The sequence below is a fragment of the Salmo trutta genome, chromosome 33 (genome assembly GCF_901001165.1).
Source record: "Salmo trutta chromosome 33, fSalTru1.1, whole genome shotgun sequence".
In the NCBI taxonomy this organism is placed as follows: Eukaryota; Metazoa; Chordata; class Actinopteri; order Salmoniformes; family Salmonidae; genus Salmo; species Salmo trutta.
Genome location: NC_042989.1, coordinates 34,793,678 through 34,808,660, shown reverse-complemented (window position 1 = coordinate 34,808,660; position 14,983 = coordinate 34,793,678). Strand labels below are relative to the sequence as shown.

General features: G+C 43.4%; 1 protein-coding gene across 1 annotated transcript in view; it reads right to left on the bottom strand.

The window, feature by feature from the left end:
- Positions 1–430: 430 nt before the first annotated feature.
- LOC115172886 (transcription factor E2F2-like) overlaps positions 431–14,983 on the bottom strand; it is a 25,281-nt gene continuing 10,728 nt past the window's right edge. Inside the window, exons 2-6 of the mRNA XM_029730718.1 lie at positions 6,397–6,499; positions 5,006–5,225; positions 4,408–4,684; positions 3,435–3,654; positions 431–3,123 (exon numbers count right to left, since the gene is read on the bottom strand). Of these exons, the coding sequence (XP_029586578.1) occupies positions 2,846–3,123; positions 3,435–3,654; positions 4,408–4,684; positions 5,006–5,225; positions 6,397–6,499 (1,098 nt within the window). The 3' untranslated portion in view covers positions 431–2,845. The remainder of the gene's footprint in view (positions 3,124–3,434; positions 3,655–4,407; positions 4,685–5,005; positions 5,226–6,396; positions 6,500–14,983) is intronic.

The following is a 14,983-nucleotide window of genomic DNA, read 5'->3' as shown; positions in this document are numbered from 1 at the left end:
GGCAAGTGCTTTCCAAGTAGTGGCATGTTAGCTCAAAATCAATTGGTGTCGGTGTTGTGGAGCTAAGACACCCACACTGGAGATGCTGCTGGGTCATGGAACTACATTTGTATTCAAGTCTATGATGATACTGAGGTTTGTGTTTGAATCTGTTACCATGACATATTAACCAGAATTCTCTGCTTTGAGGAATCATTTGAAACAAGTCTAAACAGGATTAGTTATTAGTTCTTTAAGATTCTCTGATCAAACTGGTTTAGTATTGAACTAGGCAAACCCCCCTACGGAAGGGAGTTTACTGCTTTGAAGACAGAAAAGAACAATGAGATATCTATCATTGACCTACATGTGATGTCTGCCAAGACTACTGGCGCGGCCTGCCATAGCAAATCGATGAATGATGTCATAGGAAATGGACAGAATCGGAAAGTTTACACCATGGCTTCAATACTTTATTTATTCAAACAGACCCCAATATTACAAAATATTAAGTGCCGCATGTCATTCAGGGACAGTCGCTCTTTAACAATGGTCAGTATTAAACTTTCCAAATGACTTCAGGAAAAAGATTATAAATACAAAATCAATTCTGTACAGTTACAAAAAATAATACTCCATTTTTAAAAAACTAGATTGTTGTATTCAAATTGTCTAAAAATCTACACCTTTCCCACACACAAACACACAGAAAACACACACACACACAACATTTTCAAGTTTGTTAGGACAGGACAATTGACTTAAACCCACATTGTGGGAAGAGGCAGAAAATGCACCAAAATAAAATTCACAAAAAAAAAGAGTCCTCAGATGTGTCCAAATCCTTTAAGCTCCTAGACTAGTTCTTCATTAGAGCACACAATGGAAAACGTTTTAAAACACTTTGCAATGGGAAACAACAATCAGTGATAGTTCCTCTGCGTTTCAGTACGTTTTGTTCCGTTTGGTGCCTAATGAACATAACTCAGTCTAAAGAGACCCAACTTTGACCTTGGGGTACCATTCTGTCTCTATTCTCCGAGGTTTAAACTACCACACACGTGGGGCTAAGCCTTCATTAACTAAAGAAAACAGAGAAAAGATATAATGTCCTCTTTGTTCCCTAGAGTGGGTTTGACAACACACAAACCACCATTGAATCAAAGACTTCATCTAGTTTCAGAAGAAGGGGGGATATGACGATTGCCCTCTATTTAATCTTAATGACTGACTAAATCAAAACACACATTAAAAGCCAGATGTTGTCGTATATTATTAACCTTACTGGATAATTTCCTTTGAAATATATAGTCATTCAATACTACAAAGTCTCTTAAAATTTATTTTTATTTTTTAAAAACACTATCAAATGCATCTTGATAGAGAAGCTTCAAGATGTGAAACCTAGCTGCCGATTCGCAAGCAAAGCACGATACTGTAGTCGGTCACATATAGAATAGAATAGGGACATATAGAATAGGGATTGGGTAGATAATATCTGTCACTAAAAAGACCCAGAAAGCATCCCAAATAGCATCTTATTCCCTATGGCCTCTGGTCAAAACCATTTGGGACGCGACCCCTGTGTGTTTGGCTATGGTTCCAGAACAGCTTCTAACTAACCTCTACTATGTGATGTGGACACATCCTGTCACGGGACAGAGAAGATTACACTACCTGACCGTCCATAAAGCTTGAGGCTAGAGGCAGTGACCAGGTCCCCAATATAAACAGATGTCTTGGGTATACCCAACAACTACATTACCCATACTCCTACACCTTGATGAAACGTCATATTATGTTAGCACCAGAGACTCCATGTTTGGTACCTGGGTCGTGTTCAACACGGCACAATGTGTTGAAACGTTTTACAACGGACAAAGAAAATCTATGTTCTTATTGGACACATTCAGGTAGTGCCTCCCTGTTTTACTCCGAGTTCTATACATTTTCTTCCTTATGAACATGACCCTGGTTTAGCTTCACATACAATGATTCAACCCTGTAAAGCTGGCGAGTTTAAGCTGACATAATACAATGTTGCCCTCTAATGGCCAAAGAGTGGTACTATAAACATTTTGACTGGAAAAGACAACATTCCTGAGAGTTAATATAACACCCCCTACCCAAAATGCCCAAGTTGTTTTTTTGCGGGTGGGTTTTTCTCATCAGATATGCATACAAAATGTGCTGTGTCTATATTTTTACACATTACAATTGAAATGTGACAGATACGAACTGTCCGCTATACAAATACACAAAACAAAAACGTTGAGAGCTTTATAAGCTGGACACACACAAACACCAGTGTCAGGCCCTACTCTGAATTCCAAACCACAAAGGTATAAAAATATATGTACAAATGACACAAAAGGACCCATTTTTTCTGATAAATCATTAACGTGGAATAGACATGGCTAAAGCAAAGAGTTGATGGTATCATAGTGTAACATTTCCTCCCGACCCCATACCCCTAGAGGACACTACTCCTTCATGAATAGGGCCTGGAGTTTTCCCTGACCACTTATATCCTATTATAACTGGGGCCTGGAGGTTTTCCTGGTCAGGTCAATTACTATTTGTATTCATTCTATTTAGCGATTCTGTTTGTATGGTCACAACTAAGCTATAACTAGATGTACAAGTTTCTCCAGGTCACGCGATGTGGGAAGAACTCCTGGCCCTATTCGTGCAGATAGTCTACCCCCTCCTCTCTTCCTGAATCCCAAATCAACTGCTAGACCCTGAACCATAAGCACCCTGACAGGGTTGCCAGTGCCACTTTACACCTATCCAACCCTCTCAGATCTACTCAAGTGATTAGAATGTAGGGCTTGATTTAGGATTCAAAGTCTATGTACGTCTCTCAGCTTCGCAGCAGGTCTCCCAGGTCGTAGGTGTCGAAGAAGTCGGACACGCCCTCGCTGTCCTCCAGCCCCCAGAGGTAGTCGTCGTGGTCGAGGGGCGGTGAGAAGCTGACGAAGGGGGCGTTGGGGTCAGGGGTGAACCCGGGTCCCGGGAGCTGGTCCTCTGTCATCTGGAGCATGCTGGGGGGAAGGCCCAGGAGACCTTCTACGTCCAGGAGGGTAGTGCTGCTGCTGGTGGAGGAGTTGGGGACCACCGGTGTTGGTCTGGAGAGTTCAGCTAGGAGAGAGAGAGAGAGAGAGAGAGAGAGAGAGAGAGAGGAACAGGAGAGGGAGAGAGAGGAACAGAGAGAGAGAGAGAGAGAGAGAGAGAGAGAGAGAGAGGAACAGGAGAGGGAGAGAGAGGAACAGAGAGAGAGAGAGAGATAGAGAGGGAGATAGAGAGGGAGGAACAGAGAGAGGAACAGAGAGAGAGAGAGGAACAGAGAGAGGAAAAGAGAGAGAGAAAGAGACAGAGACAGAGATTAGGTCAGTAAACCACATAATGTGGACCTCAGCTGTATCAATCACAAGCCCCCCAGTTCAGCTTACCCTCCATGGGCTCCTGCTTGACCTCCTGTTTGATGGTGGTGTACTGAGGTGGTGCCATGGCCGGGGAGATAGTGGCAGTGTGACCCAGGGGGTGATGAGAGTACTCTTTCCTGGGGGTGGTGGTGCTCTTGACGGGGCTGGCATCCTCCAGGCCCTCCTCGGGACAGAGGTACACCTCGATGGGGCCGTTCTTACTCTTCAGGTAGATCTGTTGAGAACCCTGAGGGTACGGGACAACGGGAAGCTCATGTTAATACAATGTTGTTACTCATTTAATCACAGTAGAAAAGCAACGTAATGTAAAGTGTTGCCTGCAACTGCATTATATACAGTGAGGCCAATGCAACGTGTGAAAATACATTTTGTTAAAGTTATCATAAAAACATCATTACACAAAGGCTAGTACATTCACAGATTGAATTCACAAATGCAGCTGTAGACGTGCAATAAATAGTTTAGTAATGCAGTAATTGCAAAAACGGGTCCTTCCTCAAGACGTGGGCCGTAATGTAAGTAGTTGTACGAGAGGAAACCACATGAAACGGTTTGGTAAGAATGTTAGACACGTCCTCCTACACCAGGGCTCCCCCTCCCAGGATGACACAGCTGATTCAAATATCCAACTCATCATCAAGCTTTGATGATTTGAATCAGCTGTGTACTGTCAGGGCAAAAACCAAAACATGTACCCCTTGGGGTCCCGAGGACCAAGTCTGGGAAACGCTGACCTAAACAATACTGCCTTTATTTAACCCAGTAAATCACTGAGAACAAATGATCTTCTTACAATAACGACCTGGAACTATATATCAATCCAGTATACTGTATCAGGAACTACATCAGTCTGATTTGTAATACTTTACTTGTCTTTTTTTATTTATTAAACGAAAGCAGAAAAAGGCTAGCCGATTCGCTCTGGTGTTAACGACACGCTAACAGCAGCTCCGTGTATCTATGACCGTTGACCACTCACCCCTGAGGACTCTGGGACCTCCAGCTTGGTTTCTGACGGGGCCTTGACGGCGATGACCGTCTGGTCCTGCAGACGGGCTATCGACCTGATGTCCTGGTAGGTAACGTAGCCTAGCCGCTGGTTGTCTCCCTGTTCGGTCAGCTCCTTGATCTGGGCACTACTGGACGTGATCAGGTCATCCAAGGCCTTCTCAGCCCTCTCCAGCTCACCCAGCTCCCGCCGCAGGGCACGTGACTTCTCCCCGCTGCTGGCCGAGCCCTCGAACACACCACCCACCCTGGGAGGCAACGGACACATATTTTACACTATCAGCCACCTGGAGTTGCTAGACAATGTACGTGTTTGAGATGGCCTAAATTGATTCTGTGCCATGCTTTGCTCAAACTACTGATGGACTTTAATACACGCTGAATAGGACCTGTACGTCATGGTACAGGTTATGGTCAGGTATGGTTTGAACCTATTACCATATTGATAACCCAAAAAAACGCCTAGGAGTAGGGCGTGATTTTGGAATTGGACCCAGCGATGAGAAGCTACTTGTCTAGGGATACTTTCCTAAGTGTACTTGTCCACTTCTCCTTAGTGTGCTACTCACAACCACTGTATGTTGTTCTTGGACTTCTTGCGGATCAGCTGTACGCCCTCCAGCACGTTGGTGATGTCATAGATGCGTCTCTTCTGCACCTCGAGGACCTCGGTGGCCCAGTTGAGGTCCAGCACGCCGTCAGGTGACTCGCTCAGCAGGCCAACAAACTTCTTGGTCAGCAAACCAAGCGAGGTGTCGTAGCGCGTCCGCTCACCAGGAGACTTGGGCGCTGAGGATCATAGGTCATACAAGTGAGACGTGTTGGAGAATGCAGGAGCAGGGCAATTATGATATGCCTATATTTTAAATCTAGATACAGTATCAGTCAAACGTTTGGACACACCTACTCATTCAAATAGTTTTTTAGTTTTACTATTTTCCACATTGTAGAATAATAGTGAAGACATCAAAACTATGAAATTACACAAATGGAATCATGTAGTAACCAAAAAAGTGTTAAACAAATCAAAATATCTTTTATATTTGAGATTCTTCAAAGTAGCCAACCTTTGCCTTGACGGTAACGTTTTTGGTTACTACATGATTCCATATGTGTTATTTCATAGTGTTGATGTCTTTACTATTATTCTACAATATAGAAAATAGTACAAATAAAGAAAACCCCTGGAATGAGTAGATGTGTCCAAACTGGTACTGTAATATATACATGTACGATCATATCTGTATATGGGGATGTTGACTGAGAAAGATTGATGGATGGATGGATGGATGGGCGGATGGATGGATGGATGGATTGATGGATGGATGGGCGGATGGATGGATGGATTGATGGATGGATGGGCGGATGGATTGATGGGCGGATGGATTGATGGGCGGATGGATGGATGGATGGATGGATGGGCGGATGGATTGATGGATGGATGGATTGATGGGCGGATGGATGGATGGGCGGATGGATTGATGGATGGATGGATGGATGGATGGATTGATGGATGGGCGGATGGATGGATGGATTGATGGGCGGATGGATGGATGGATGGATTGATGGATGGATGGGCGGATGGATGGATTGATGGGCGGATGGATGGATGGATGGATGGATGGGCGGATGGATGAATTGATGTTGTGTTGCTTTATGCAAACCATCCCTTATTTGAGAATGAAGAAACCTTAAGTTAGGGGGCAGTGCTTATGAAGAAACGTTAAAGTAGGGGCCAGTGCTTATGAAGAAACGTTAAAGTAGGGGGCAGTGCTTATGAAGAAACATTAAAGTAGGGGCCAGTGCTTATGAAGAAACGTTAAAGTAGGGGCCAGTGCTTATGAAGAAACGTTAAAGTATGGGCCAGTGCTTATGAAGAAACGTTAAAGTAGGGGCCAGTGCTTATGAAGAAACGTTAAAGAAGGGGGCATTGCTTTTTCTCATTGATGCAGATGCTCACTTTTGGGACTTGGATGACTGGCTGTGGCCGTGCTCCCCTTTCCTTTAGGGGTCCTGAAGTCAGGGAGATAGAGGGGGTCCTCCAGGTCCAGCTTTCTCTTGGCCTATGGGGGGGATAAAGAAGAGGGACAAAGGGGTTAAAGACAGCTTGAGACAGAGTATGTGTCCCAATAATATCTCCTTTCTCCTGCAGTGTACACTCGTTCACTACTTCCCACACATTTCAAATCCTTGGATGACGCAGGCATAGGCTAGAGAGTTTTCTTAAAGCAATCATTTCCTTTCAAAGAAAAGTGAACAAGAGCAGGGACAAAGACCCTCACATTGTCAAAGACTTTTAAAGACCCTCACATTGTCAAAGACTTTTAAATGCCCTCACATTGTCAAAGACTTTTAAAGACACTCACATTGTCAAAGACTTTTAAAGACCCTCACATTGTCAAAGACTTTTAAATGCCCTCACATTGTCAAAGACTTTTAAATGCCCTCACATTGTCAAAGACTTCTAAATGCCCTCACATTATCAGACTTCTAAATGCCCTCACATTGTCAGACTTCTAAATGCCCTCACATTATCAGGCTTCTAAATGCCCTCACATTATCAGACTTCTAAATGCCCTCACATTGTCAGACTTCTAAATGCCCTCACATTATCTATCAGACTTCTAAATGCCCTCACATTGTCAGACTTCTAAATGCCCTCACATTATCAGACTTCTAAATGCCCTCACATTATCAGACTTCTAAATGCGTCCACATTATCAGACTTCTAAATGCGTCCACATGCTTCCCATCCAAAACAGTTCGGAACAGTTTGTGCATATATTATGACAACTTTTCGTTTGTTTTGGGGCTGTTCGGGCAAACAAAACATTTTCTAGAGGGAAACCGAAGTCGGCAGCCGAGGTCTATGCCCCCTCGTCTGAGATTGGTCAACAGTAGGGATTTTTCAATGATGTAAATGCCTGTTGTCATTCAATGACAGACGACTCGTCCTCATGCACATTTTGTCACTTGAGAAATACTGCACCAAACATCCTAGTCAGATGCAAAATTACCTGACTAAGATCTCCTCTGCAAAAATGTCAAAGTTAATGACAGATTTCTTGAAGTAGCTTTTTTAAGGAAGTGTATACTGGCTACGGCGTCTCAAAATGTACAAAAAGTACTATTGCTACTTTTTCCCCCTCATTTTTCAAGCGAAGTTCTTTTAAGACAGTACAGTGAGGGAAAAAAGTATTTGATCCCCTGCTGATTTTGTACGTTTGCCCACTGACAAAGAAATGATCAGTCTATAATTTTAATGATAGGTTTATTTGAACAGTGAGAGACAAAATAACAAAAAAATCCAGAAAAACACATGTCAAAAATTGTATAAATTGATTTGCATTTTAATGAGGGAAATAAGTATTTGACCCCCTCTCAATCAGAAGGATTTCTGGTTCCCAGGTGTCTTTTATACAGATAACGAGCTGAGATTAGGTGCTCCTAATCTCAGCTTGTTACCTGTATAAAAGACACCTGTCCACAGAAGCAGTCAATAAATCAGATTCCAAACTCTCCACCATGGCCAAGACCAAAGAGCTCTCCAAGGATGTTAGGGACAAGATTGTAGACCTACACAAGGCTGAAATGGGCTACAAGACCATCGCCAAGCAGCTTGGTGAGAAGGTGACAACAGTTGGTGTGATTATTCGCAAATGGAAGAAACACAAAAGAACTGTCAATCTCCCTCGGCCTGGGGCTCCATGCAAGATCTCACCTCGTGGAGTTGCAATGATCATGAGAACGGTGAGGAATCAGCCCAGAACTACACGGGCGGATCTTGTAAATGATCTCAAGGCAGCTGGGACCATAGTCACCAAGAAAACACACTACGCCGTGAAGGACTGAAATCCTGCAGCGCCCGCAAGGTCCCCCTGCTCAAGAAAGCACATATACATGCCCATCTGAAGTTTGCCAATGAACCTCTGAATGATTCAGAGGACAACTGGGTGAAAGTGTTGTGGTCAGATGAGACCAAAATGGAGCTCTTTGGCATCAACTCAACTCGCCGTGTTTGGAGGAGGAGGAATGCTGCCTATGACCCCAGTAACACCATCCCCACCGTCAAACATGGAGGTGGAAACATTATGCTTTGGGGGTGTTTTTCTGCTAAGGGGACAGGACAACTTCACCGCATCAAAGGGACGATGGACGGGGCCATGTACCGTCAAATCTTGGGTGAGAACATCCTTCCCTCAGCCAGGGCATTGAAAATGGGTCGTGGATGGGTATTCCAGCATGACAATGACCCAAAACACACGACCAAGGCAACAAAGAAGTGGCTCAAGAAGAAGCACATTAAGGTCCTGGAGTGACCTAGCCAGTCTCCAGACCTTAATACCATAGAAAATCTGTGGAGGGAGCTGAAGGTTCGAGTTGCCAAACGTCAGCCTCGAAACCTTAATGTCTTGGAGAAGATCTGCAAAGAGGAGTGGGACAAAATCCCTCCTGAGATGTGTGCAAACCTGGTGGCCAACTACAAGAAACGTCTGACCTCTGTGATTGCCAACAAGGGTTTTGCCACCAAGTACTAAGTCATGTTTTGCAGAAGGGTCAAATTCTTATTTCCCTCATTAAAATGCAAATCATTTTATAACATTTTTGACATGCGTTTTTCTGGATTTTTTTGGTTGTTATTCTGTCTCTCACTGTTCAAATAAACCTACCATTCAAATTATAGACTGATCATTTCTTTGTCAGTGGGCAAACGTACAAAATCAGCAGGGGATCAAATACTTTTTTCCCCCCACTGTAGGTAGCACACTTGGTCTAGGCGCCAGCGGAACTGATGCATGCTGACGCCTTAAGGGGGGGAGTGTGTGTGTGTGTGTGGGGGGGGGGGGAGCACTGCCCGCCAAACGCCAGGAAATCCCTAGACTCACTCACCAACCCCCCCACTTCCTCCTCACTCCTTCTTTAGCCCTCTTCTTTTTCCAGTAAACACACACACACACACACACACACACACACACACACACACACACACACACACACACACACACACACACACACACACCTACTAGGAGGTCCACTGCTACCACACACATTCGGTTATTTGTAATTTTTTTTATTTCACCTTTATTTAACCAGGTAGGCTAGTTGAGAACAAGTTCTCATTTAGTTCTCACTGCGATTCATCATTCATTTACAACTGCGACCTGGCCAAGATAAAGCAAGGCAGTGCGACACAAAAAACAACACAGAGTTACACATGGAATAAACAAGCGTACAGTCAATAACACATTAGAGAAAAAAAATGAAAGTATACACAGTGTGTGCAAATGGCGTGAGGAGGTAGGCAATAAATAGGCCATAGTAGCGAAGTAATTACAATTTAACAAATGAACACTGTAGTGATAGATGTGCAGATGATGTGCCAGTAGAAATACTGGTGTGCAAAAGAGCAAAAAGTAAACAAAAACAATATGGGGATGAGGTAGGTAGATTGGGTGGGCTATTTACAGATGGGCTATGTACAGCTGCAGCGATCAGTTAGCTGCTCAGATAGCTGATGTTTAAAGTTAGTGAGGGAAATATATAAGTCTCCAGCTTCAGCGATTTTTGCAGTTCGTTCCAGTCATGGTTATGGACACACACTCGGGTATGGACACACACATGGTTATGGACACACACACACACACTCTGTAAGGGGTGCGTAACTGGTGGCAGGGAAGTCAGATGCAGGAGAGCAGAACTTGGTAAATAGCCGGAGCAGTTTAATAGTAAAAACCAACGGCATAAGAAAATACGAAATATGGGTACAATAACCCGACGCGCACCAGTCAAACATATGTTCACATTACAATAAACAATACCACACAAAGACATGGGGGGAACAGAGGGTTAAATACACAACACATAATGAGGGAAATGAGAACCAGGTGTGTGGGAAAACAAGACAAAACAAATGGAAAATGGATCAGCGATGGCTAGAAGACTGGCGATGTCGACCGCCGAACACCGCCCGAACAAGGAGAGGCATTGACTTCGGCAGAAGTCGTGACACACTCGGTTATGGACACACACACACACACACGGTTATGGACAAACACACACTTGGTTATGGACACACACTCGGTTATGGACACACACACATGTCCAATTTGACAACACATTTATTCATCACAACCAGACCTGTACAGTGCACCATTGTCTCCAAACTGCACGACGCCTCTCACTAACACACACCACCTCAAAAGAAAACTCTCACACCCCTGACTGAACTAGCCAACGAGGCATAGGATTTCATCCAGATGGTCATGCTGTATGTAATTATTAACTGCTGCTTGGAGGCACATAAACACCTTCCCCCAACCCCTCTTCATCCCTCTCCCATTTCCTCAATCTCTCCCCACTTCGTCTTATACCCCTCTCACAGATAGGACCCTACCATGTTAGAGGGCCCAGTGACGCTGTTAATGGGACTTCAGAACATATCCCCCCCCCCACACACACAACACCCCCATATTGCAGCAATGGTTTGCTCCATCGTCCCCAACACACACTAAAATGAGTTCAGTGGCGGTGGGGGACGCCTGCCCTGGGGGCACCGCAGGTACTGCTGGAGGGAGACAGAAAGGGTAGGGGTTTTACCCCCCCCAGCTGTGTTCTCTCTCTCACACACACACTGCAATAAACCCTATGTACGACTACCCAGTTACGTCATTACAGTACAACTAGATACACAGAGGTGTAGCTACTCATTTGTAGTTTTCTTAAGTACTCATTTGTAGTTTTAACTTTCAACTATGGTCTTTGTTGCACTGGTTCTCTTTTCTCACCATGTTGTAAACATGGATATGCTACAAACTGACAAGGCAGATTCTGGAAAAGCAGCTACGGTGTTCCCATACTGCAGACGATACATAGGAGGCTGTAGGTCCAGAGGTTTCCTGTCATTACAAAGGGTCAGGAAAAACTCCTGGCCCTAAGTAAACCATACTGTACTGATCCTAGATCAGCACTCCTACTCCGAGATGCTTTGATAAATTTGGGCCCTGAGAGGAGACTGGAGAATGTGAGCAGCTTGTGGATATGGACTGAAACATGGCGCGGGGAAGAAAGGTGTCATTGTCGCTCTGTCCTCTACCACATGTCCCATCCGTCTGTTAGTGACATCTGTGGCAGCCGCACACAGCAGGCGGCAGGGAGACCACAAGAGAACCTGCCTAATCCTTATAGCACACACACACACACACACACACACACACACACACACACACACACACACGTTCACTTTAGGAGCACTAACTCCACCTACTACATAGTCTATTTACTGTCACCTTCACCATGACAACCAATCACTGTGTTTTAGTTACAGCAACTTGGTAGTGAAGCAAACATTTGTAGTCTACCAGTGCTACTGATGGTAACAATACATTAGTAATTATATAGGCTAATGTCTGTTTTGTGGACTGGTTTGTTCCCTTCCAAATTGTTCAACCTGCATTAAGATATGACTTCTCCTTTTGACCGATCTAGAGGAAGGAAATGGATAAAGAGGCACTGCCCAGAGGGGGAATTGAGGAAAGATGGCAACTACCACACTGTTAAAGGCCCAGTGCAGTCAAAAACGAGATGTGTTATATATATATATACATATACACTGCGTGCACAATTATTAGGCAAGTGAGTATTCTGATCTTATCATTGTTTCTATTCACATTTTCCAACTCCAAACCATACAAACTTGAATGCTTATTGGATTTAATCATTTTCAGGTGATACGTCTTTGTGTAATGAGGGAGGGTGTGGCGAAAGTGAATAACACCTTATATCAAGCTGTGCATAATTATTAGGCAGCCTCATTACCTCAGGTAAAATGGGCCAAAAAAGAAATTTAACTGACACTGAAAAACCAAAAATGTAAAATGCCTTTCAGACGGATGCGACACTCTTTAAATAGCTAAACTATTGAGGTGTGACCACCGGACATTCAAACGTTTTGTTGCGAATAGTCAACTGGGGCGCAAAAAACGCATGGGGAAGAAAAGGCGCAAATTAACTGCAAAATACTTGAGAAGAATTAAACGTCAAACTACCAGGAACCCATTATCCTCCAGTGCCACCGTATTCCAGAACTGCAACATACCTGTAGTGTTCAGAAGTACAAGGTGTCAAGAGCTCAGAGACATGGCCAAGGTCAAGAAGACTGAAACAAGACCACCACTGAATAAGATTCACAAGTTGAAGCGTCAAGATTGGGCAAAGAAATACCTGAAGACAGATTTTTCAAAGGTTTTATGGACAGATGAAATGAAAGTGACTCTTGATGGACCAAATGGATGGGCCCGTGGCTGGATCAGTAATGGACACAGGGCACCACTTTGAGTCAGGTGCCAGCAAGGTGAAGGAGGGGTACTGGTATGGGCTGCTATCATTGAGGATGAGGTAGTTGGACCTTTTCGGGTTGAAGATGGACTGAAACTCAACTCCCAAACCTACTGCCAGTTTCTGGAAGATTCTTTCGTCAAACAGTGGTACAGGAAGAAGTTCTCAGCATTCTAGAAGGCCATGATCTTTATGCAGGACAATGCTCCATCACATGCATCCAAGTACTCCACTGCTTGGCTAGCCAGCAAGGGCCTCAAAGATGCCTGGCCCCCTTCCTCACCTGACTTAAATCCTATTGAGAACTTGGGGGCCCTTCTCAAACGTGAGATTTACAGTGATGGAAGACAATACACCTTTTTGAACAGCATTTGGGAGGCTGTGGTTGCTGCTTCAGCAAAAATTGATTGTGTACAGATCAAGAAACTGCCAGACTCCATGGATGGAAGGCTCATGGCAGTTATTGAAAATAAGGGTGGCTATATTGGTCACGGAATATTTTTGAAAGGCCAAAAATGTTATATAATTGTCATTTTGTGTTACTTATCTGTTACACTTACTCTGAAAATTGAGAATAAACAAGTGAGTTGAGAGAAATTATTTTTGTAATTTAGTTGCCTAATAATTCTGCACACTAATAGTTGCCTAATAATTCTGCACACATATATTTCCCTGAGAAAGACAAAACTCACTTTTCCTTTGTTAAACATTCAGTTTGAGGTTCAATAACATTTTGGATTGACTGAGAGCATTGTGGTTATTCAACAATAAAATTAATCCCGAGGAATACAATTTGCTAATAATTGTGCACGCAGTGTATATATATTACCACACTATGAGGTTGGAATAATACTGTCATATTGTGAAAATGATGATAATACCCTTTTAGTGTAAGAGCTATTTGAAAAGAAAACCTGCTTTTTGGTAAATTAGTTAATAGACCAATAAGAAAGAGAGTTCCAAACCTCTCTGCCAATAACAGCTAGTTTTCACTTTTCCCCTCTCCACTCAGACGACTCCCAGACAGTCCTATCAAAATTCTTGTTTGAGAAATGGCTCTTTGCTAAGAAGCTATTTTTTGTTTATTTTTGACAGTTTTTTTATTGAAAATAATCACAATAAGGTACTTAATTGTTACACAGAAATAATTTGATATTAAGATAAAAATGGCTGCATTGGACCTCACGGATTAAAATGTGACACTTTCACATCTAGTCTAAATGTAGTTGTCAAATACAGAAACTACAGACATGATTACATGACGTGTGGTGGTTAAAATGGCAGCCGTGTGTTGTTGACAGCTCTGTGGACCTCCTCCTTTAACATTTTACCTCAGTTTTGCCCAGCAACTTTGCAAAGTCTCAGCTGAGGCCTGTGAGTTTGTGTTTGTAGTGAGGTTTTGGATGGAGAGTCAGTGCTTTGCAAACAGTTTGACGAGTGAAAATACAAGGCCTATGTGTCAGCTAACATACCACGGGGGGAAGAAGAAGAAAAAAAAATCACTCAACCACCAAATACTAACAACACACAGTCAAGTACAGAGAGCTACAGAACAGAGTGAGACACACACTAACAGTAGCTAAAAGAATGTTGAGCTCAAACACAGTGAGTTAACAGCTAACTACAGCAGTTGTCAACACATTAGTAAGCCATTGACGGGCATTTAAATACACCGAGTCCCTCCTTCACAATCGCTTCTTTATCTACATGACACAGTAAGTTATAGTGTTTCAGCCCACAGTCATTATTGCCCTACAGCGACTAGGCAACACCCTAAATATGCACAAGTTCAGCTCTCCTTCCACCCACCCATGACCCAACCCTCCCCTTCAACTCCCGCCATTTCACCAGATATGACTGGAATTTTTTCAGAGACATTTCACAAAATATGGGTCACATGAAGCAAAGGCTTTCAACAGTCTTGCTAGCTAGACGAGCTACAGTCGCTCTCTTCAAACACCAGGGTTTTATTCATTCGTCAACAAACAGTAGGAAACTGACTACTATCACCATCACTACTACTACTACCATCACTACTACTATCACCATCACTACTACTACCACCATCACTACTACTACTACTACTACTACTACTACTACTATCACCATCACAACTACTACTACCATCACTACTACTACTACCATCACTACTACTATCACCATCACTACTACTATCACCATCACTACTACTACCATCACCATCACTACTACTA